This window comes from Macrosteles quadrilineatus, unplaced genomic scaffold (genome assembly GCF_028750875.1).
Source record: "Macrosteles quadrilineatus isolate MER2022 unplaced genomic scaffold, UCM_ALF_1.0 Scaffold_8__2_contigs__length_117827958, whole genome shotgun sequence".
NCBI lineage: Eukaryota > Metazoa > Arthropoda > Insecta > Hemiptera > Cicadellidae > Macrosteles > Macrosteles quadrilineatus.
The window spans coordinates 90,567,507-90,591,486 of NW_026542601.1; the positions used below are offsets into that span (position 1 = coordinate 90,567,507).

Sequence of the window (23,980 nt, forward strand, 5' to 3'; positions counted from 1 at the left end):
CGCTTTCTCTCCTGATATATTCTGGGTGAAAAATTATCCAGTCTCTGTAAAATGATCTAATTGGATAGCCAAGTAAAGTGTTAACTTTGAAATTGAAGGAATTTTTTGTATTCTGAGAAGTTTGATTTTAGCTCTCAAGTCACCATTTTACACTGGGCCATCAATTAATTTTACTTCGTAGCAGGTAAGAGGTCAGCTTTACATATGAAAAATACCAAGAAGTGATTTTGACCAAGCTTATGGTTTTAGACTATTTAATTACCTTAAAATAAGCCAATTAAAATTACACAAATTAATGTAATCACAGTGTACATTTGTAATTTAAATTTTGTGTGATGTAGCCAAATGCTAATCAATTACGCTCTTCTTATTATGAAGCATAAGCTACCCCTTAGTAGAAAATTACTGCACCATATCATAATAGTGATAATACTGTGTAATTATTTATCCCATCCCATTTGACTACAAAAGCTGAGTATTTTAAAATAAGCTCTTCTCTCATATACTGCAATGTATTGTCAATCTAATAACCATTGTCAACCACCTAAAATACTGGTTCTTCATTCATCAAAGAATTTTATTCTAAAGCCAAATTATTTTGCTGTCAATTAAGTAATCCCAATAATTATCGACTAACAAGCCACGATACAAAAAACTACTTTATTAAAAGACATTCCTAACACAATTACAAGTTAACTTATTCATGCCGCTCTAAATTACTTCTTTAGAACCTTCAGACATAATTTGATCAAATTGAAATTCAATATCCCACACAGCATATTCCGATTCAAACTTAACCGTCGCATCGACCTTCATAAGCAAATAAGGCCTTATCATCTGAGTTATTATCTTCTGTTCACGCATTGCTATATTTTGACCAGTGACCATTGTGTTGAATAATAGTGTTACATCATTGTGAACCTTCAGTCACTATACTTGAACTGAAGTGTTCTGATGATTGTTGTGGTTACCTAGTTATTGTGACAAAGTGTAACATGGCATTTGGACGGAGGATTACCTCTACGCTTTTCCTTATTTTATTTCTAGCTCAGTAAGAAAACAGTATTTTTTATCATTGTTGTTTTAGGTTAAGTCAATTTTTTATGTAAAACTATTGTTTTGTGTACATGATTTGTTGGCTGTTAGGGCTCTTCCTCATTTTATTTTCAGCTTAGTAAAGCACAAAAATATTTGCAATTTACACTTTTTATGCTAAATATATATTTTTAGTAAAAAATATATTCATGTTTTAACACATTGCTTGTTTAATTAGACTATTTATAATTTTATTTCTAGCATGGTAAGGCTCCTTTTATACTATGTGGCGGGCCGCATGCCACTGCATTCAGCGGCAAGCGCCGCATGTTTGTGCGGCAGTCATGGCATCGGTGGAGGTATCAGGGCTACCAACTTAGGGATTTTATATTTACTTCAATTTTACCGTAATTTTACATACACAAAACTTGCAAACTGCTGCTAAGAGAAAAGAAAAGCACCTACCATAGTGGGAACAGAAAGTGAAATGTGGGGAGGCAAGGCAGTACCGTGTTGTGCTGAGTTTGTTTTGATCAGTTGGTAGCACTTGACAGCGCCGCTGAGTATAAAAGCTCCCATATAACGCAATGCACCTAGAGGCCGCACGTTTCTGCGGCTCCTAGGTGCGCCGTCGTGCATCTACCCAGCCGTGGTGGCGTGCACTGGCCGCAGCGGAGTATAAAAGCACCCATTTAACTCAATGCACTTACAGGGCCGTCGAACGCAGAGGGAGCCTAAGAAAAACAGTTTTTATCTGAATTTTTAGGTTTAAAATATTTTTAGTAGATAGTTGAATCAATTACATGCATTCATGAGGTACAGTTGTGTGCACTGAAAGGTGCACACTTATATGACTTAAAATAATGTTCACATAGTATCAAAAAACTCTTAAGATAATATATTATTTAGAATTTTGTAGATCGTTGTCCACAATAAAAGAAACCTAAGAACTAACAAATTATAAGTAACTATTAAATTAAATTAATTCTCAATAAAACAGGAGAAAGGTGAGAGAGATTCTCCTGAAGAAGGATTGTTTTTCAAGAAATAGTGAATATTTCTTCACCAGATAACCTTCTAGTATTATTTTGTGAACTACTTCACACAGCAGAGGGTAGTAAAGCAATTACCTTAAAAGTTATTCATACAAGACTTTTCAATCCCGTTTATTGTGTTTTTAACTGATACTTATGTTTTTGTAAATTTTTAAGGGGGAGTTTTTTACTCTAAAAGTTTTAGGGAGAATTAACACACAGAGTTGACCAGTAAGTAGGACAGATTAAATCCTTATCATTCTGTACAAACATACTTATTGTTTAACCTTAGTTTAGCAATGTGTTCTTATGATATTATATCTGAGATTATGGAAAAACAAAAGGAAATAGTTATTTGTGTAACTAGTGGTGAAAGTGGCACTTTGCTGCACACGAGAGCAATGTTTACGCACGAGCCGCAGGCGAGTGCGGAATGATCTCGAGTGCAGCAAAGGCCTTTTTCACTCGTGTTACACATTATATTTTTCCTACAGTCACTATAAAGCATATAAATAATTAGTCTTTCAAACACTATACAACACGTTTTTAGGTTCAGCTGGCAACACAAATGGTGCCCTAGAGAAAGTAGTACCCGTGGTCCGTATCACTCCGCTATTTTTCCTCGGCAATAAATGTGCTCCGCGTTTTGAGAATATAGTTCCGTATGTTTTTGTAATTTGAAGTGGTTTCCGCGCCTAAAAAAAAATGCTTTAAAGGTATTTTCTTGTTTATTAAGATCGTAGGAATGTTTTAAAAACGTTTAAAAGAAAAGTCAAGAAAGTTCAGAAATACCGAAACTATAAACACAAAATGACAGGTTAAATCGTAGTTATAATAGTCAATCAGCTGCTCATAGTATTATTATCTTTAGTGTTGCCAACCTATTTCCAAGCGTACGCGGATTACGTGCATAACAGAACCACCCTGTTTTGTGTTGTTTCGTTGGAATCCTGGTGTGCGGCAAAGTATAAACCGTGCGGCAAAGTATAAACCGTACGGCAAAGTATAAATATGCAGCAATTAGCAGATTTCTGTACTATAAACAGTACAAGGAAGCCAACTTTGTCGGGTGACTGTAGGAAAAAGTTTTTTCATCACTCCTCACCGAAAGTAACTATTTTCGATAACAGCTGACATCAATGAAAGTAGCCGTTTCCCAAGCTCTAATTTAGAGCGAGGGAAAATCGATCAGCTGATTTTCCCTCGCTCTAAATTTACTTTCCCTCGCTCTCAAATAGTTTTCCATTTATTCACTATGCGCGCTAGTGTTTTGTTACAGTTTAATTTAATGATTTAAATCAGCTGTATGTATTGTTCAAAGTCGTTTTAATATTTTATTTTGATGTTTGAAGTATTGAGAAATATACGAAGGCTTCCTTTAGAATTTTATTTTTATTTTTATGTTTTAAAAGTCAAACAAAAATGAACATAGGTTTACTTTTAGAATATTTTATTTTATTTTTATGTTTAAACAAATTGTTTGATAGATAATTATTGTAATATTACTGAGGTCTGCTATTCTGTGTTTGTGTATTTTTGCGTCGTGATGAAAAGTATCGTTCATAACTCGTACCGAAAGTTATTATCCGGCACTTGCTCCATTATTTCCGCCCTCGGCTTCGCCTCGCACGTGAAATTGGGGTTCCCTGTGTTCGGCTTCGCCTCACACAAAAACTTAAGCGCGCGCGCTGGAAAATGCCACTTTCGGTCCTAGTAATGAAATATACTATTTAATGGCTTTTGGAATGCATATTCACTACATTGAGAACAAATATATATAAGTAAATACTGTACTAAGCCTAAAGAACTAATTTTTCCAATTTTCTATTGTTTTTGTAAGTATAAAATTGGTATACTAAATTCACAATTCTAAATACCATACAGCTGCTTGTCTATTTATGGTATTTCTGTTGACATTGTAGTGAGGTTGGCAAAATATTGTGATTTAGTTCTTAGTTGACAACAAACGTTGACAATTTGGATACCTTAATTACTACAATTAACTTGTCACATTCATTACTTTGTTCAAGTTCCCTTAAAGGAGTAACACTATGTGCAAGATCGTTTTTAACCAGCATTACCATTATAGGGTTATTCAATCAGATTTTCATTCACAATTTGCAATAAAAATGTATACAAAAATTTAAATGTCTTTATTAAGTGTTTCTCTGGTACACAAGCTTTTCAGAACAAATTTTGTCACTATACCAGATATCTTATTGTAATATTTGGCCGTTACACACTTAGACAATAATTAACAGCTTTTTAAAAACATGTCTTTAAGTTTTTCTAAAAATGTTTTGCTAGATGCAATAACCTTCTGTAACGGGTCAAATGTGTAGGGGGTAAAATAACGGCTAAACCACGAAACTTAAACAGCTGAATGTAAGCTGTTGTTGTGCCCTAGTCGCGACGCTAAACTGACATCGCACCTAACCTCCAATTCCAAGACAGCAGACGACGTTGGTGTCAGTTTGGTTGTTTGGTTGTTCGACTGCGTCTGAGGGCGGGCTACGGGAGAGAATAAGAGCAGCTGATCCACCTTGTGAGCGAGGCAGCTATAAAGCAGGTTAAAGCTGTCATACGCCTGCCTTTGCTGACACGGGACTCAGCTGACTCTGTTTGTGCTGACCAATCAGGAAGCGTTTTAACTTTCGTCTCGATTCTGAGACGAAGGTGAAGGAAGAAGAAGAATTGTGGAGTAGAATTGTCATTCGTAATCCCGGCTTTTCGTAAGTTTGTTTCGTTTTTGGTTCGCTCTCGAAAATTCGTGCAAGTTTAAGTTCGTATCGCAAGCTCTGAAAGCTTAAGTTCGTACGTATTGTTTCGTAGTGAATATTTTGATATAATTTCGTCATCGGGTAAGTTTTGTAACTAACTTACAGATTATTGTATATTATTTGACCAGTTTTCGTGTACTTAACTTGGTTGAACTTGAAGGCTAGGCCTGATTCGCAGACCTAGTCATACGCCTTAACCAACAATTTGAGTAAAGTACTGCAGTTGGTGAAATATATTTTCAATTACGTTTCATAATCCGTCTTGGGACTTTCTTTTTTAATTCTGAAAACCCCTTTTTAAAGTTCCCCAGACGTACCAAAGTCCGTTCCAGCAGACAGGTTTCTGCTGGACAAGTTCTGTCGAAGTTGGTCTAAGTTGAACACGTGAGGAAGTTAAAGTTTTAGTTTTTCGTTTTTGGCTCAAGGAGCAGTTTCACCTTTTTAGTTTCGTTTTTTTTGTTCGTTCCTCACCTGGACCACTTAGGCTAACTTGTTTTCTTATCATTTTAGTAAATTCAGACTCTGTGGGAGTTAGGCTAGGTTAGGCCTATCTTGTACTAACCTTGTTTGTTTCAGGGTGACGACGTAACTCCGTAGGTAAGCGGAGTGCCTACTTAGCTTACTTGTTGATTTGTTAAGTTAGCTAGTAGTGTGTCATTTAGATATTTGCCCACCGAGTCAAGTCAAAATTATTATTTTCCCCACAAGCCCTAGGCTAGAGTGGTGATTTCGAGTAGGGTGTTTAGTAACCCGCAACGTTCGTCTCGAACTCTGACAACCAGGGCTATCAAACTTAGGCTATCCGAATCACTATCGACTCCTGGGAAACTCCCCGCGACCAGACTAGGGCGAATCCTGGGATCCTCGTTTTGTTACCGGTGGCGTAATTTCCCACTCGTCGTCCGCTAGGAAAATTACGTCACATAAATGGCGCCCGAAGCAGTTGGACCAGTGATTGGATAGTCTGATAGTACTTGGTGAGCTCAAGCTAAGATCGCTGTAGCAGCTGACGTCGAGTTGTAAGATTTTAGCCTACGTTAACCGCTCTAGCCTATCAAGTGTTTGCCTAGGCCTACTGTTATTTTTTATTCTACGTTAACGTTCTAGCCTAGCATCTCTAGTTTAGTAGGTAGCTTAGGCCTACATATTTTCTAGTTTCGTCGTTGTAGCCTATTGCTAGCCTAAGCCTATTGGTGTTTAGCGTTAAATATTTTAGCCTATTTGTATGATAGCCTATTTATTTTAGGTAAAACTCTTACTTTACAGTAGCCTATTGCATTTTAGCCTTTTTATTATTGGATTTTGGAGCAGTTTGGACTTGGCCCTATTTTAACAAATTTTCTGGGTTTTGAGTACCTAGTTGGGACTTAAGCTGTGAAAAAAAAAAAAAAAAAATTTTTTTTTTTTAGTTGTCTGGTTTGGACTTAGAAAGTTCTGTACAACGGTAGGCTTGAATTTAAATAGGCCTATTGTGGATTTTTCATAATTGTTAAGCAATTTCAGCCTTTTAAATTGTTGTTGCCATTTGTTTGTTTTGTTGTGCACTAACACTTTGCAGCTATGCCTGACTCACTCCCTGAAGTTTGTACGACGCCAGGAGTTCTAACCACGGCTGGTGCCGTGGTGACTACGTCATCGGTTATCCCCACCTGCTCTTGCGCATCGACGGTTACCACAACATCGACGGTGTACACACGACCGATGACCTCGACCGGCTACTCCGCTCCGCTCGCCCCAACGGAAGATCCTCGCGTTGGATGGATCTACCGGTTGTCTAAACTACAGTTGATCGCTGAGGTGGAGCGACTCGACCTACCCACCCATGGCACGGTAGAGGAACTTCGCAGGCGCCTTTGCCTATACTGGCGGATCAATGCTGGTGCTCAGACCCCCGCAACCTCCCAGGAGGAGGTGCTTATGACTGGCCAGGTGTTAGATAACCCGGCCCGAACTTCGATGCATGATACTACTCCACGCCCATCGCCTTTCGACTACCGAACGGGGTCCATTCATCATCCTACTGCGTGGAGGCCACCCGGTACCTATGGACTCGTAGGCCTACCCAGGGCTACGTTCCAGCGTCAGAGCCCACCTGCTGCGGTCACCTCGGCATCGCACGAACTGTCCTTCGCCGGACAAGAAGACGTTACTGATGCCCAGCATACCTTCGACTCGGCTCAAGGGTCTCTGCCTCGGGAATACCCCTTCGAGGACCCAATACATCGGAGTTTGGACCGCATACGCCAAATGCTAGGCCTATTGCCCAATGCCGACCTGCGCAGCATGGAGCGAACGTTAGCCGAGGTGTTGAACCTCGAACAGCGGGGCTCGCGACTACGTGATGATGACTACGCCGAGCCTCCAGTTCACGAGATCGACCATCTAACCTCCCGATACGCAGTTCCGTCTCGGACAAGGGATGGATATGGAGGTGTCAGGACTTCGCATGTCCTACGGGGTGATGACCGACCTGACGATGTTGCCAAAACGTCGTCCGCCCTCTGTGACAAGGTCCGGAAGTGGAACTTGCGCTTCGACGGCCGACGAGATGCGGTTTCGTTCCTGGAGCGTCTAGAGGAGCTGCGCGAGGCCTACTCTCTGTCGCCAGAGGACGTTTTGAAGGCTTTGCCTTCACTTCTACATGGCCAAGCTCTCCTCTGGTACAGGAACAACAAAATGATGTGGCGTTCCTTCCACGACTTTAGGCGGGCATTCGAGGTCCAGTTCTTCCCTGCTGGCTATCATCGCCACTTGGATGACGAGATACGGAAGCGCACTCAGGGTGAAACAGAGTCATTTAAAGATTTTGTGATTGCTCTGACAACCCTGATCCGACGGAGCGGACAGTTCTCTAACCAGGAAACCATCGACCTGGTGTACTTGAACATGAGGCCGGAATACAAGTTCATGATACGACGTCATGACTTTGTCACGCTACCCGACCTCATCGAGCGAGCCGACGAATACGAGGAGCTGCTACGGGAGCGCAAGCTGTTCCGCCCTCCCCCTCCGGTCGCTCAAGCATTGGTGCCTGAGACTGCCTACACGCCCAGGCGTCGAATGGACCGTTTCGTCGATGTTGCGGTGATGGACTATTCTGAGCCTGACCGTAAACCGCAACCTACCTCGCCAAAGACCGGCCGCACTGGTGATTACCCTGCAAGGAGTGGGGGTAACCAGCCAAAGCATACGACAGCCACCGTTCCTAACAATAGAAACCGGGGCCTACCGCCTACGAGCCCCTCCAGATCGTCGAGTAACCGCAACCCTCCGGTCTGCTGGAATTGTGATGCACGGGGACATGTCTTCCGAGATTGCGATCAGCCGAAGGTGTTGCGGTGTTACTATTGCAAACAAGTCGGAGTGGCCACTACAAGCTGCGGTTGTCGCGCGGGAAACGCCAGACGGACTCAGGCCGCCGGAGGTCGCCTGAGCCCACGTCCCGTGGCCGCACTACCTCCGAAGAATGGAGCTCATGGCTCCAGTACATAACGGCCTTCACTGAATCGGGTTCAGGCATCGTGAAGTCCCTTGAGCCCGCAGCGCAGCCATCTATGACCTCTACCAAGCTCAATTACGTGAGCACCTCGTACGTGTCGGCTGGAAAATCGTCTGAGTCGACCGACATCCGACCTTTTGTCGACGTCACGCTCCTTGGAAAGGGATTTCACGCTCTGTTGGATACCGGAGCAGTTGTAAACCTCGTCGGGGATGAGGTTGTACGTCACTTCGTTGAGTGTGGGGTAAAACCTGAGATATCTTCGGCGGACCTGAGGATGGCTGATGGTACACGTTGCCGGATTGAGACGAAGTACCACATCCCGGCCCAGATCTTAGGTGAAAACCTCATACTCGGAGCCTATTTCGTGCCTGGGCTCACCACGGACGTCGTATTAGGTACGAGGTGTATTCGAGACCTTAACCTCATACGAATTGACGTCAACAACGATGGCACGTTCGACACGACCACGACACTTCCTTGTGCGACGGGCACACTGGAACCGCTGACGTCTAAGGAAGAACAACATCTCAAGAATTTTCTCGAGAAAGAACTTCCTCTCTTCGATGCTGTTGTGGGACCTACGGCGTTGACTGAGCATGTCATTCGGCTCAAACCAAACGCAGTCCCGATCAAACAGCGCCACTACCCTCGTAACCCTGCAATGCAAGCGGTCATCAACGATGAAGTAGCTGCCATGCTGAAGGATGATGTAATCGAACCATCCGAGAGTCCATGGAGCTCTCCGATCGTGTTGATCCGGAAGTCGACTGGGAAATACCGCTTTTGCATCGACATGCGCAGGGTGAACGACTCCTCGATCAAGGACGCCTATCCTCTGCCTAGGATCAACGCCATCCTTGAGAAGCTCAGGCAGGCTAAGTTTATCAGTACCTTGGACCTGAAGCAAGGCTACTGGCAAGTGCCATTGGCCGTCGACAGTCGCCCCGTGACCGCCTTCACTGTGCCAGGCCTAGGCCTTTTTCAGTTCAAGGTCATGCCGTTTGGCCTACACTCTGCCGGTGCCACCTTCCAGCGCCTTCTGGATAGAGTCATCGGGCCTGAGCTGGAGCCGAAGGTCTTTGCGTACCTTGATGACCTTGTGGTAGTTTCAACGTCTTTCGAGGAGCATCTAGAACTTCTGGGGGTTGTTTTTCGCCGCCTACGCGAGGCGGGCCTTCGTTTAAACCCCGAGAAGTGTCACTTCGCCCGTAGGGAGCTGAAGTATCTGGGACACATCGTGAGCCAAGATGGAATCGCCACGGATCCTGAGAAGGTCCGCGCCATTCAGGATTTCCCTGCACCCACGAACGTCAAGGGACTTCGCAGTTTCCTAGGCCTTGCGTCGTGGTATCGGCGATTCGTCGAGAAGTTCGCTTCGGTAACCATACCACTTCGAGGTTTGCTGAAGAAGAACGCCAAGTGGCTCTGGGGACCCGAACAAACTAAGGCATTCGAAGCTCTGAAGCACGCCTTGGTGACGGCCCCGATTCTCGCCTGTCCCGACTTCAGCCAACCCTTCGTGCTCCAGGTCGACGCCTCGAATTATGGCCTGGGAGCAGCGTTAACTCAGAGTGTAAACGACCGAGAAGTGGTCGTTGCGTATGCCAGTAGGCTACTCTCTGAGGCCGAACAGAACTACACAACTACCGAGAAGGAGTGTCTCGCTCTCGTGTGGGCTGTTCGAAAATTCAAGGCTTATCTCGAAGGCTACCACTTCATTGCGATAACCGACCATGTCGCCCTAAAATGGCTGCTTAAGCTCAGTGAGCCTAGTGGGCGCCTGGCTCGGTGGGTAATGGAGTTACAGCAATTCGACTTCGAGATAAGGTACCGCAAGGGGACATCGAACAGAGTGGCGGACGCCCTGTCTCGTCAGCCGGTCCCTGAAGTGCCCATCCCGTCTGGTGAACCTGGTCAACCTACGTTTGAGGTCGGAGTTTTAACCAGACGCGCTGCAAGGGAACAGTTGCGGTTACGACGCCTAACCGATGTTGAAGGTGACGAACCTTCACTCGGTGATGATCCGGCGGGTGACGTTATCGACGACGAAGCTCCTGGTCCTACACAGCAGGAGACTGACGACCCATCATCCGACGTGGACAACGATGGTAACCCGCCGGGCAGCCACAGTGCTTGGTACGACCGCCTTTGCAATCTGGTCAGCAAACACCCTGGGCGATACTCGAGATACCAGCTTCGCGACGGTAAGCTGTACCGTGCAGTCTCGAGGAAGGATCGACCTACGACATGGAGGGTGTGTGTGCCAAGCGACCAAGTATCCGTGGTGCTGCACGAAAACCACGACACGGCTACGGCAGGACATCTTGGGGTGAAGAAAACGTTAGCCCGAGTTGGTGGGGAGTACTTTTGGCCTAACTGGCGTCGTGAGGTGAAGGCCTATGTACGGTCTTGCGCCCAATGCCAGGCCTATAAAGTACCCCAAACGAAACCAGCTGGAAAAATGTACTTCCGACAACCCCAAGGACCGTGGTACGCAGTGTCTGCTGACCTGGTAGGCCCATTGCCTAGATCACAACGGGGTCAGCGATTTCTGCTCGTGGTGCAGGATACCTTCAGCAAATGGACGGAACTCGCCTCCATTGCGTCTGCAACCGCAAAGAATGTGGTGACAAAGCTGAAGGCTATCCTACTTCGACATGGAGCTCCGGATGTGTTGATTACGGACAACGGCACGCAGTTCGTCGGTAAACTGGTTCGAGAACTGGCTGCTGAGTGGGGCATCACGCTACAGACAACGGCCCCCTACAGCCCGCAGTCGAACCCAGTCGAGAGGCAGAACCGGGTGGTGAAGACTATGATTGCGCAGTTCGTGAAAGGCAACCATAGGTCTTGGGACAACCACCTAGTGGAGTTTCAGTACGCCCTTAACACAGCTGTCCACGACTCTACTGGATTCACTCCCGCGATGCTGTGTTTCGGACGTGAACTGAAGCCTCCCTGTGCCGTCCGTGGCCTTTCGCTTGAGGTGTCTGAAACTCCCCAAGGTCCCTCGTTAAGTGAGACCCATCGCAAACGACTGGATGAGTTTCAGCGTCTGATCGTGCAGACACACAAGAACCTCAAGGCTGCCTACGAGAGGCAATCGACATATTATAACCTCCGTCGTAGGGAGGTGACTCACGAAGTTGGCGCGCAGGTGATGAGAAGACTTCACATCCTGTCTTCCGCTGCGGACGCCATCGTAGGGAAATTAGCACCAAAATATCATGGCCCCTGCATTGTGGTCGGTCGTCGAGGTGCTAATCTCTACGAGGTACGAGACGAGGATTCTGCTGCGGTACACGTCGTGCACGTGAAAGACTTAAAACCTTTCTGTGCACGTGACTAATATGCAAGGATCCCGCAACCGCAGCAACGTATTGCGATCCGTTTGTTCATCAGTCCTTTCGGCCACGTCAAGCTGCCGACAAGCAGTCATAGATAACCCTCGTCTGGGGGGTGACGTATCATCGTGAGCAGCTCTTAACCACGCGTCCGAGACTCCGAGCCCGCCGTGCTACCCTACCTTCGTCAACCCCATCTTCGGTTTTCCTTCGCCCCGAGTCGTTTTCGTTTAGACCTCTGAGGCAACCCGGCTTCGTTCGCTTTTCGTCGTCAACACCCTGGAGCAGCCGGACTAACGGGGTCCGGCATCAGCTTCTGTCAACTTTTCTTGCCCACGATCCTACTGATGTGTCACCTGCAAGAAAGCTCAACAGCTTTTTTTTCTTTTTCTCGTTTTTCTTTTTTTTTCGTTCCGAAGTGTGGAGGGGGTGTAACGGGTCAAATGTGTAGGGGGTAAAATAACGGCTAAACCACGAAACTTAAACAGCTGAATGTAAGCTGTTGTTGTGCCCTAGTCGCGACGCTAAACTGACATCGCACCTAACCTCCAATTCCAAGACAGCAGACGACGTTGGTGTCAGTTTGGTTGTTTGGTTGTTCGACTGCGTCTGAGGGCGGGCTACGGGAGAGAATAAGAGCAGCTGATCCACCTTGTGAGCGAGGCAGCTATAAAGCAGGTTAAAGCTGTCATACGCCTGCCTTTGCTGACACGGGACTCAGCTGACTCTGTTTGTGCTGACCAATCAGGAAGCGTTTTAACTTTCGTCTCGATTCTGAGACGAAGGTGAAGGAAGAAGAAGAATTGTGGAGTAGAATTGTCATTCGTAATCCCGGCTTTTCGTAAGTTTGTTTCGTTTTTGGTTCGCTCTCGAAAATTCGTGCAAGTTTAAGTTCGTATCGCAAGCTCTGAAAGCTTAAGTTCGTACGTATTGTTTCGTAGTGAATATTTTGATATAATTTCGTCATCGGGTAAGTTTTGTAACTAACTTACAGATTATTGTATATTATTTGACCAGTTTTCGTGTACTTAACTTGGTTGAACTTGAAGGCTAGGCCTGATTCGCAGACCTAGTCATACGCCTTAACCAACAATTTGAGTAAAGTACTGCAGTTGGTGAAATATATTTTCAATTACGTTTCATAATCCGTCTTGGGACTTTCTTTTTTAATTCTGAAAACCCCTTTTTAAAGTTCCCCAGACGTACCAAAGTCCGTTCCAGCAGACAGGTTTCTGCTGGACAAGTTCTGTCGAAGTTGGTCTAAGTTGAACACGTGAGGAAGTTAAAGTTTTAGTTTTTCGTTTTTGGCTCAAGGAGCAGTTTCACCTTTTTAGTTTCGTTTTTTTTGTTCGTTCCTCACCTGGACCACTTAGGCTAACTTGTTTTCTTATCATTTTAGTAAATTCAGACTCTGTGGGAGTTAGGCTAGGTTAGGCCTATCTTGTACTAACCTTGTTTGTTTCAGGGTGACGACGTAACTCCGTAGGTAAGCGGAGTGCCTACTTAGCTTACTTGTTGATTTGTTAAGTTAGCTAGTAGTGTGTCATTTAGATATTTGCCCACCGAGTCAAGTCAAAATTATTATTTTCCCCACAAGCCCTAGGCTAGAGTGGTGATTTCGAGTAGGGTGTTTAGTAACCCGCAACGTTCGTCTCGAACTCTGACAACCAGGGCTATCAAACTTAGGCTATCCGAATCACTATCGACTCCTGGGAAACTCCCCGCGACCAGACTAGGGCGAATCCTGGGATCCTCGTTTTGTTACCGGTGGCGTAATTTCCCACTCGTCGTCCGCTAGGAAAATTACGTCACACTTCAGACCGTCGGGTAGGTCAATGTACAATGGAGGTCCAAAGTATGAGAAGCACTTCCTCCCAAGCTCTAGAGAAACTCTTGGGAGGTGAAGCATCCCACTATGACGTGTCCTGCGCTGGGAAACCTCATCGCAAAGAGAAAGCCTCTAGCGTAAATAGTCGGGCTTACAAAGAGACAACACTCTGTGGGTCATGCAGCATATTGTGCACCAGAAAAATTGCTTCTGTTAGTAAGATATATGACTTTACAATAAATATCATGATGAACAATGTTCCGGTACTCTGGATTACTGTATGGATCTATAGCAAGGATCTGCTGAGTGTAACATATTTTAATCATACTAATGTGTGCCATGTTTCAGTGGAATCCAAGCAGATAATGAAACTGATGAAAACTTCCCTACCGTAGAAACTTCACTTGGTCCTGTACAAGGATTTAAATATACATCCTCTTGGACTAAGAAACCCATATACGCCTTCAGAGGTATTCCTTATGCAGCACCTCCAGTGGGAAACCTACGTTTTAATGTAAGGATAGTTTTATTTTAATGTTAATTTTATTAACAGTAACTTTTACAAGACACATGCTTTATAAAATACCTTCATGGAAGAAAGGGGCTTGAAAGGTTATAGTTGCTATATAGCTGATTAGTTGATAGTGCTTGTTTGGTATTCATAAAATTACTAGTTCGATCCTTATAAAAGTCAAGAGCGTTTTCATAGTTCAAAACTGGACCCAGCTGTCCTTGATCATTGGGCTTTTAAATGGTTCTGACTAAAGAAACAGGTGATCTTGGTCAGTAATGCACAGGTTATCCTACTCCAATTCATGGTTAAAATACACAGCGATGTCTTACGTAACCAAATGAATGCCATATTTCTGGGTGAGCAATAGGTGCTGGTGAAATTACAGCATACATTTGAATAGCCTCATAGTTTGCTTACGATTAACCTCTTGAATGTTTACAGTACCCTGTTCCTCCAGAGAGTTGGACATCAGTAAGGAATTGTTCGGAAGACCAACCATCCTGCATGCAGAACTCCAACTTCATCATTGGCTACAAGAACATAACATTTGAAATGAGCGAGGACTGTTTATACTTGAACGTTCATTCACCAGTGGTAATGGTTTTTGTTTTATTAAACCCTTAGGAAAAACACAACAAATACAACAAATATTATATTCAATTTGATAAATAAGGCCCTTTGAGCTTCAAGGCCTAATATATTGGACACAAGAATAAAATATCAAGAGTAAATAATCCACTTACCACTATCTATGATAGGTAACATTCAATAAAAAGGTTGAAAGCAATAACTGATATAGGAAACGTATATGGAGTTCGCTATCTCTTCTCTATCCAAAATGGTAGCCAATATTACCATTACGAACCAATTTTACCATTGATTTTCCACAACATTTGACGGGCTACCATTTTGGATAGAGAAGAGATAGCGACCTCTAGTTTTCACCATTCTTTAAGTTTTTGTAAACACTTCAAAATGATGGGGTGTTTTGAAGGGGGTTTACTTTTAAAATATTTGAGTTACCCCCCAAGTCCCCCCTTTTGGGGGGGGCACTCAAAAATTTCAAAATCATAAAATGAAACTTCGTGCTAAGATTGCACGACCCCCAAAAGTATATCTCTGTATATTTACTTGGAAAAATATTTGATGGAGGGTCTTGACTTTTTATTCACCCTGTATAATATGAAGGTAAAGCATAATAAAAAAGGTATAATTGAATCACTAAATAATCTGTGGAGCTCAAAGTGTTAACTGTCTGGCCACAGGCACTTTTAAATTAGATTTTTAGACTCTACCTAAAGATTCAAACAACATTTATATTGCCATTGATTGGTCAACTTTTGTGTACTATTTCAGCCCAGTTGATTCTTTACCTTTGTCCAAAACCAAAACAAACATACACATACCAAGTACATACATCTCTTTTTAAAGTATAAAAATGATTAATTAACCAATTACTCAATATTCCCAGTACCCCAAAAAAGAAGAGCTGTTACCAGTGATGGTATGGATGCACGGTGGTGCGTTCATCGAGGGATCTGGAAGCTACTTCCGCTATGGTCCTGACATTTTGGTGGGAGAAGGTGTAATTGTGGTTACACTCAATTATCGACTTGGAGCACTAGGTAAAACTTAAAAAAAGTTATATTGTTGTTATTAAAATATTTTACCATTAAGTTGTGCGGTTAACATTAGCCTCTACAGGTTTTATTTATCGGTGCTTTTTGACTTTAGACCCTGTATAAAGTGACTCTTTCCCACATATACTTATACTTAACAAATGGTGCAAGCCGAGGCTTTAAACTCGACAGTCAGAAATAAACCTTATGAACTTTACACGTTTTTAAAATGGCTTCCTACTGACCATAAAATAACAACTAACTATCACTGAGACTGTATTATTTGCAATTGAAGTAAACTAAGAAATTTACTGTTGTTGTCCTTGACATCAGCAGATTATTTTTACCCTAGGGATAAAACTATCTGCTTAAAGGGTCCATTACACAGAGAAATATTATAAGGAATTGGAGATGTTTGAAGTGCTTCCCAAACAGTCTTATTTTTTACTTCCTGTCTAGTAAGACAGGAAGTAAAAAATAAGACTGTTTGGGAAGCACTTCAAACATCTCCAATTCCTCTAACATCATCCTACCTTTTTCTTGTACAAAAGCAACTGGGAGTGCACAATCTAATTTGCTCAAAACCTTGTAAATTGTCTGTAAAGTCACCTTTTTAATCAGCGGCAGACTCTAACTTTTTTTTTTAAACTTCTTCCAGAGTTTTTTTTTCAATAACAGCTACAGAGCGAGTGTGTTGAGTATAATACCGCTAAATCGCGATCCTTGTGCAGGAAAGCTGGCCAGTAGACTGTAAACTCACTATGCGTAATACAGCCTTTAGCATTAAAGTATTGAAAACAATTAATATGTACCACGATTGTTACGAAGGTTTCCTGACTCTGGACACACCGGATGTTCCCGGCAATGCTGGGTTGAAGGATCAGATGTTTGCACTCCGGTGGGTTCAGAGAGAGATCCGGAAGTTTGGAGGAAACCCTAACAATGTAACATTGTTTGGAGAAAGTGCAGGATCTGCGTCCGTCCATCTACACTACCTCTCCCCTCTCTCTAAGGGTAACTTCTCTTTTCTTGTTTTAAGAAATGGTCAAATTGCTAATTATATACCGATCTATTTGAATAGAAGGTTGAAATCCCTATGCCAAGTGAGAATGATTTATTTAAGAGTGAATGATAATAGTTTTATAGCTATACAACCATAGTTTCAAACTTTAATGTTCATTTCAAAATAGTTACTTTATATGTACTTAAACTTCTACATGTTTTTTTTAAAATTTTTATTTATATTTGAAGCTACTGTTTTAGTACTGGTACAATTAAAAAGTCCCTCTATTAGGTTAAGAAGAAATATTTACTAGCTAAACCAGGGACATATTTCCGAATAGGCGGACTACGCGCCTGCCTAGGGCTGAAAATTTTAGGGGCGGCAAAATTTTGGGGGTTAAAAATCGGGGGTTAATCTAAAAAAATAAACGTTTAGCAAATAATTCTAGGAACGGCAAAACAGCCATTAAAAATATTTTGATCAAGTATAAAATGATTCCAGAACTCATTAGACAAAACCAATCTTAGAACCGTTTTATTTTTGGATATTTTTGGGACCAGGTGTAATGCTATTACAATAAATAAAGTCATAATGTCTCAAAAATGTACTGTATCCCCTTAAATGACAGTTATATGATCCCTTGTATAAAGACGATTTTGTGTGCCGTTTCACGCCTCAAAGCGCGATTATAATTACTGATTGGTTTGCATACCGTGTATTCAAGTCAAAATCACGTTCTGCATAAAAACAACGCAAAAAACCGTCCCTTATAAGGGCTCAAAAGTTATTAAATTTGTTGATGCAGCATGCAATATTGCAGATTATTTTTCTACAAAATCAGCTGACAGGGCATGTATTGTCCATTGGTGTGATATTAGTGAGGTCGGGGAGTGTGCTGATAAGTTGTGGGGGGGGGGGGGCAGCGGCAAACTTCGTTGCCTGGAGGCGGCAACGAATACATCCCTTACTTTCTACGTCCTTTATTTAAGGATACTTAAATACGTCCCTGAACTAAACGATATTTACACTAGCGAATTTAGGTCCTCCTTTTCTGTTTTGAAGGAATGTAAATGCCCTGAAAGCCTCTTGGAATCTGACCTTTAAGTTAGACACGTTTAAAATTGCTATATCTATAAAATGGGATGAAAACACGGCTAAGATATGTATTTCAACCCAAATATGAGTGAAAAGTGAGTTTACGACAAGTAAGATGACTCGTGTGGCTTTTATTACAGACTATTAGAGTCTTGTGTAGCTTTTGTTACAGACTATTAGATCAGCTGTTTCTTTAGCCATGACAATGTATTTAGCCCAATAATCAAATCTTTCAGCATGGTGTGTGATGACTCATATTGTGTTTATTCTCCAGGTCTGTTCCATCGAGTGATCGGAGAGAGTGGGACTGCTCTAGGAGACTGGGCTGTAACGGAGAATGGCCAGGCCTATGGGAAAGCATTAGCTAAGATGGTAAACTGCACTTACGAGGACTTAGTTGATGTCTGTAGGTGTCTATTGCTAGTGAATGCTGAAGACATTGTGTCGGCTCAACAGAAGGTGCCATCTTTGCTAGTGGTGTGTGGTTTGCTATGTGCCTTCCTCTTATTTTTACATCCATTTTCTAGATCATAGCAATTTGAATATAGTAATGTTTCCCTCATTTCCCTGAAGTAGACTCCATTTAGTTTGGATGGCCTTTGAATGGTTCAAAAGGACATTTTGTCGCCATTATAATTTTTTAGTAGTAACGACATCTCGGTGAATATTGGTGAAGTGAATGTGAATAAAACATGAGTATAGAGTTGAAGTAAGGTGCTATGTGTGGCTTGTGACTGACCAGCTGTTTCTTTAGACAGGGAAAAAAACCCAAATTATGAAGGACAGCTGAATTCAGTTTCATCCATCAAAAAGCTAATGACTTTTCTCGGGATCGAACCTCCAATAACCTACTCAATACTAGACTAGCATTGTAGCCACTCAGCTATCTAGCTCAACTTATGCACTCGTACCACTTTTGTTCATAGCCAACAATCGTAAACGAACAACAAACATTGTGGTCGTCTAGCAAGTTAAATTTATGCTAAGGGATATATTTTATCTGTCCACAGAATGGAAGGAAACAAAGTCTGGTGTTTATTCCTAATGTGGACAAGAACAGTCCAAAACCTTTTTTGCCAGAGATTCCAACCAGACTCATAGAGCTCAAGCAAGGGTCGTTTGTTCCTTTCATCATGGGCATAAACAGCGACGAAGGAATGATGATGCTGCGTAAGTAATTGTTTTGATTTATACCTTTCTAGAAAGATGCACAATATTATGGGCATTAGATTGGTTAAGTTTATTAGTTACATTGAACGATAGAAAATCACTTGATGTAGGGGTGGTCTTGTGGTAGAGCGCAAAACTTTAGTCCCGAGGTCCTGGTTTCAAATCCCGCCAATCACCAATGGATTTTATCTAAGAAATAATACCATAACCCTCTAGGCCGAGCCTGAATTAATGTTTGAAATAGTTCTGGGCTAGGGCCTATATAGCCTCATAGGGTTTGAAGATGTTGAGTCATAAACGATATCTATGCTAAAGATGTGTTTTATTCAGATAGGACACAGAAGCAGTTTTTTTACCAGGGACATTTATTTCAACCCCAATGATCTAGAAGACAACTTTTCAGTAATAATGACTATAGAAAGCTTATACCTATGCATGTCTAAATAAAAACTTCTCGTTTGTTTCCTGCTTAACATAAAGCTTTTGTTGTTAGTATAAATATATGTACACTCTGTTAAATAATGAATATTGTCTGATGTATTTTGGTTACAGGTAGCAAAGAACAAATTAGAAACATAACAAATAATCTTGACCAAGTGATCCCATATAGTATAGTGAAGAAATGCAACAAAGAAAGGTTAAAACTTCTCACTGACAGACTGAAGAATTTCTACTTTAAAGAGCCACCTTCAGAGAACAATCTTAGAGGATATGTAGACGTGAGTTATTAATATTTATAAACCTCTTGTTAGTAAATCCCCTGTGGGAAGGTGCTGATGGTAGCTATTTCTATATTTCATCTACAACACATTGGCTTTCAGTTTTTAATAGTAGACTTATTGCTCTTGTTAAATCTTTTTCAGATCTTTCATGCTTAAAGCATGAGATTTAAAATCAGTTCAATTCCTCTAGTTAAAGCAATACCACGTTTATTTCTAAGTTCCAACCTTCAAATAAGACTCAGAATATTTAGGGGCCTCTCTGGTGACAGCCGCAGGGGGCCTCACAGGTTCTAAATACGGCCCTGGGTTCAATCTGGAGAAGGGTCATTAGCTTTTAGGTGGCTAGACCCAGCTGTTCTTAATTGGACTTTTAATAAATTTTCCTGACTAATGAAACAGCTGGTCTTAGTCAGTAACAAAGCTACACAAAGGTATCTCACTCCATATTTGCAGCAAAATACACACCTAGGAGGTGTCTCCTTATCAATAAATTATTGGTAAATTAATGGAAAAAGGATAGCTGAGACTTACCTTAATCTATGAAAGGGAATGATTAATCAATGGTATTAATAAATCACACACTTACAGATGTATACAGATCAGATGTTTGGGTACTCCACGGCTGTCAGTGCAAGAGTTTACAGAGAACGAGCTCCTGTGTATTTGTATTACTTTGCTTTCAATGGAAAATTCAAGGAATTTTTTGTAAAATTTCTGGAAAATATATTCACTTTTTCAGGTAAGAAAATTTAGTTAAAATTTGTAACAGATTATTTCAAACAAACAAATTTTTATAAATAAAAGAAAATTTTACAATTAACTATGTGGAAAATATTAAACAATAGAAAATTGTGAAATAAACTGTTGCTAATGAATTATTTTTTTAGGTTTGAAATATATATTGATATTTTGAATACTAGAAGAATTTTATAGGGAAATTTGAAATGCTAGATACGTGTGTTCTTGAAATTTTGTTATAAAATCAGACCTTTTTTAGAAGTTTAAGTTTATAAAAAGGAAATTGCTATAAGGAAAGCCATAAAAAAATTTCAAATTGGACCAAGTTAGTTTTTTATAATATATTATAACCGTGTCCTCTTCTATAACTGCAATAAGCATTTTATACTTATATGCCGACCCCATACGAAAGGCTTGGTACTCTGCTCATTCCCAATAAAATGAAGAATTTTACTCTCAGCGTTCTGCTTTTTCTTTATTTTGACGCATAGAACAATTTTCATAGTTTGGATGATCACTTACAGGACACCTTGTACAAGGCTGCTACTTAAATGTATATGTTGCCTTTTTATAGGAGTTTCACATGCTGAAGAATTGAGTTATTTATTCGAAAGAGAGAAAGTAAATCAAGAGGCAGAAGAAGATTCAGATGAAATGAAAACTTGGAGGAGAATGGCTAGAATGTGGACAAACTTTGCTAAGTTTGGGTAAGAAACGAAACAAAGAAACAGTGTTCTTAAAAATTTAAGAAGATAGCTTACATGAAACCATAATTGTATAGTTAATCACACAAACTGAATTACGTTAGTTTATTGATTCTGTCACATCTTGCTTTGCTTGATATGTTCCCTGCACAGGCCTGATGTCTATGTTGGCATGATCTTCTTTCACTTGACTTCACCATAATTACCTTGGTGTGTCAGCTTTGTATATATCAAATCTAATCAAATGTGAGGTTTAAAGAGGTAGGGAAATTATACATAAAAGAGTATGACTTTTTGACACCCTAATGTTACACTTAAGTGTATAATGTTTAGTTTAATTGTATTTATCAATATTAATTACATTTTGTTTGCAATTGATCTTGGTGTAATGGTTTATATTCACTGTATATTTTGCCAATTGTGGCATCTTCAGGGGTCTTCTATCTTCTTACCTCCCCTGAAGATACCACAAAAGCAGGCAAAATGTACATGTGAATATAAACCTTAACCTAAAGAATGTAGGCTCCAAAATAAGGTGATTAGTATAATTCAAGTTCTTGAAACTCGAATAGCAACTGTTATACAAGAATAAAATAATGTTTCATACATAAAGATTTTCAGCAAAACTTTTAATAAAATAATTTATAAATTTCAGAACGCCAACAGTTGAAAAGGACCCTGTCTTGGAGGATGTTGAATGGAAACCAGTTGGAAAAGTGATGACTAACTATCTTCTCATCAACAATACTCTGCAGATGGTGGAGCAAGATTTCCTGGCAGCAAGAGTTGCTCTTTGGGACACCATCACTCCTTCAAGCTCTTCACATTTGTACCCGACGTGTGCACTTGTGCTAGTTGGAGTTGCCATGTTTATTTGGCTAAGCGACAGATCGCAAAACTAACAGACAGTTAGCATTGACTTTTGTATTCTAGGGTAGACATCCCATCCGTATGGGTCAGCTGTAGCCAATTTTCCATGAGGATAGAACATAGTTGAATGAGTTGCTTACAGAGTGTGAGCTACTCTGTGTCAAAATTATATTTTCTTTCTTAGCTTTTGAAGATGTTATAATTTATAATGGTGTGATTAAGGTCTTAATCAAACCAAACTTATGAACGATAGCATCTTTTACGTCACACCATTACAAATTATAAAATCTTCAAAAGCTAAGAGGGATAATATCGGTAATTTAATATTCAACAGAAATCAGTAATTTGGCAGCAGCACTCTGTTGTGTTGTTGCCTCAATTCAACTATGTTAATGTCAAATCAAAAACTTTCTGCAGCTAACATGTGGAAGAGATGTCTACATCTCTATATAGTCATAGTTTATAGTGTATAGCATTAGAATCAAATTAGTTTGTAGGTTAATTTGTGAATCATTATAGTTGATAGTACAGTACTGTACAGTAGATCCTCTTATACATATCTTTTTGGTATAGATTTTGTATGATATGGTTGCTGGGTAGTCAAGTGGATTTAGCGCTCTTCGAGTAATCAGTAGGTTGCCAGTTCAATCCTGAGAAACGTCAATAGCTTTTAGAAAGTTTGAAATCAAACCCAAGGGGTTGAATCCTGTATGTACAATAAATGAATGGTCCTGGCCAAAAAGCAAGCTGAACTGAGTCAGTAACAAAGCTATCATATTCTTCATTCAAAACTCACCCTTCACCCATCTTTGTATTAAAACAAACTTTGTGTCAGTGTCATATAAATCTAATCTAATCTTAGCTGGGTAGCTATCAGTAGCTTTTAGATGGTTTTAAACTAAACCCAGCTGTTGATTGTTCTTAACAAATTGAGTGCGGTAAATATATCAGTGGGTCCTTCAATAGGACCTGAAATTTTTTCACATAAAATCTTATTTTTTGTTGCCAAAAATGAGGATCCAGGTCGGAAATAGTGTTTTGAGCAGTTTTCCCAATAAAAATTGCGTCCCAAATTGCCGGCCACTGGTACAATTATATAGCCCCTTCCTCCTTCCCAACCATTGTTTATTTCAATAACAGTGAATCATGGAACTGCTGATAAGAATTTGGTATTGGGGAGTACATCTTTATAATACCCCCGCCACAGCAAACCTGCAGACTAAGCGAATTTCAACTTGTCTGATTACATTTTTACTAAAATATTTCCAAATAAGACATATTTATTCCCTATTTAAATAACATTATATTTAACGAGTGCTTAGGTTTGCTGCTACGGGGAAGGTAAAAAGTGTTTTTGACCATACGTCAATAGTATAGGATGAAATAAATAAATTTGCCAAATTTTATCAATATATAAGTAAACTACAACAATTTTCATTTTCTCCATAAGAATAACATGGGAATTTTAAATTACACTATTTTTGAATTTTCTCCGTGACCGTTAGGCATACAACAGCGCTTCAATATACTAAATTATTTCTTTTTTTAAGCTCTACAAAACGGTTTAGGAAGAAATTGCAAAATTTTTTGTTTTTAGGGTCAAAAATGGGAAAACCCCATTTTTACCCCATAAAACCCCCCATAAACCCCCGTTCCCATGGTCCGATTATGCTGGATCGCGAACTCGTTTGAATAAACGTAGGATTACACGTTTCCACCAAATTTCATCAAAATCGGATCATTTTTGCTCGAGTTATCGCGCTAACGGACACTTATATAAATATATATATATAAATATATATATATATATATATATGAATCTAAACGGATGGTGTTTTTGGTCTCTAGGGACCTCAAAACGAAAAAGTAAATCGGTCCCGGGTCCAGGTCTTACCATGAGTACTACGGTAATAGCTTATTCCCTATATGGGAAATTCGCTAATATTCCCTATATGGGAAATTCGCTAAAAGCCACATAAACTAAAATAATAAACTATAAAATATATTGTTACGTCGTATAAA

General features: G+C 40.9%; 1 protein-coding gene across 1 annotated transcript; it reads left to right on the forward strand.

Annotated features, from left to right (window-relative positions):
• Positions 1-904: 904 nt before the first annotated feature.
• On the forward strand, positions 905-23,145 carry LOC128999592 (carboxylic ester hydrolase-like). Its single transcript, XM_054426175.1, has 11 exons — positions 905-1,051; positions 13,872-14,037; positions 14,479-14,631; positions 15,509-15,662; positions 16,485-16,670; positions 18,029-18,231; positions 18,765-18,924; positions 19,477-19,643; positions 20,235-20,385; positions 20,959-21,091; positions 21,744-23,145. Exons 1-11 carry the CDS (start codon positions 996-998, stop codon positions 21,988-21,990), a joined length of 1,776 nt encoding a protein of 591 aa, XP_054282150.1. The 5' UTR covers positions 905-995; the 3' UTR covers positions 21,991-23,145.
• The last annotated feature ends 835 nt before the right edge of the window (positions 23,146-23,980 follow it).

Excerpts from the sequence above, each read along its gene's own strand:
- LOC128999592 (XM_054426175.1), top strand. The coding sequence starts at position 996 with ATGGCATTTGGACGGAGGATTACCTCTACGCTTTTCCTTATTTTATTT. Across the intron at positions 16,671-18,028 it reads CCTCTCCCCTCTCTCTAAGG|GTCTGTTCCATCGAGTGATC; the intron begins GTAACTTCTCTT and ends TTTATTCTCCAG. Across the intron at positions 21,092-21,743 it reads ACAAACTTTGCTAAGTTTGG|AACGCCAACAGTTGAAAAGG; the intron begins GTAAGAAACGAA and ends TATAAATTTCAG.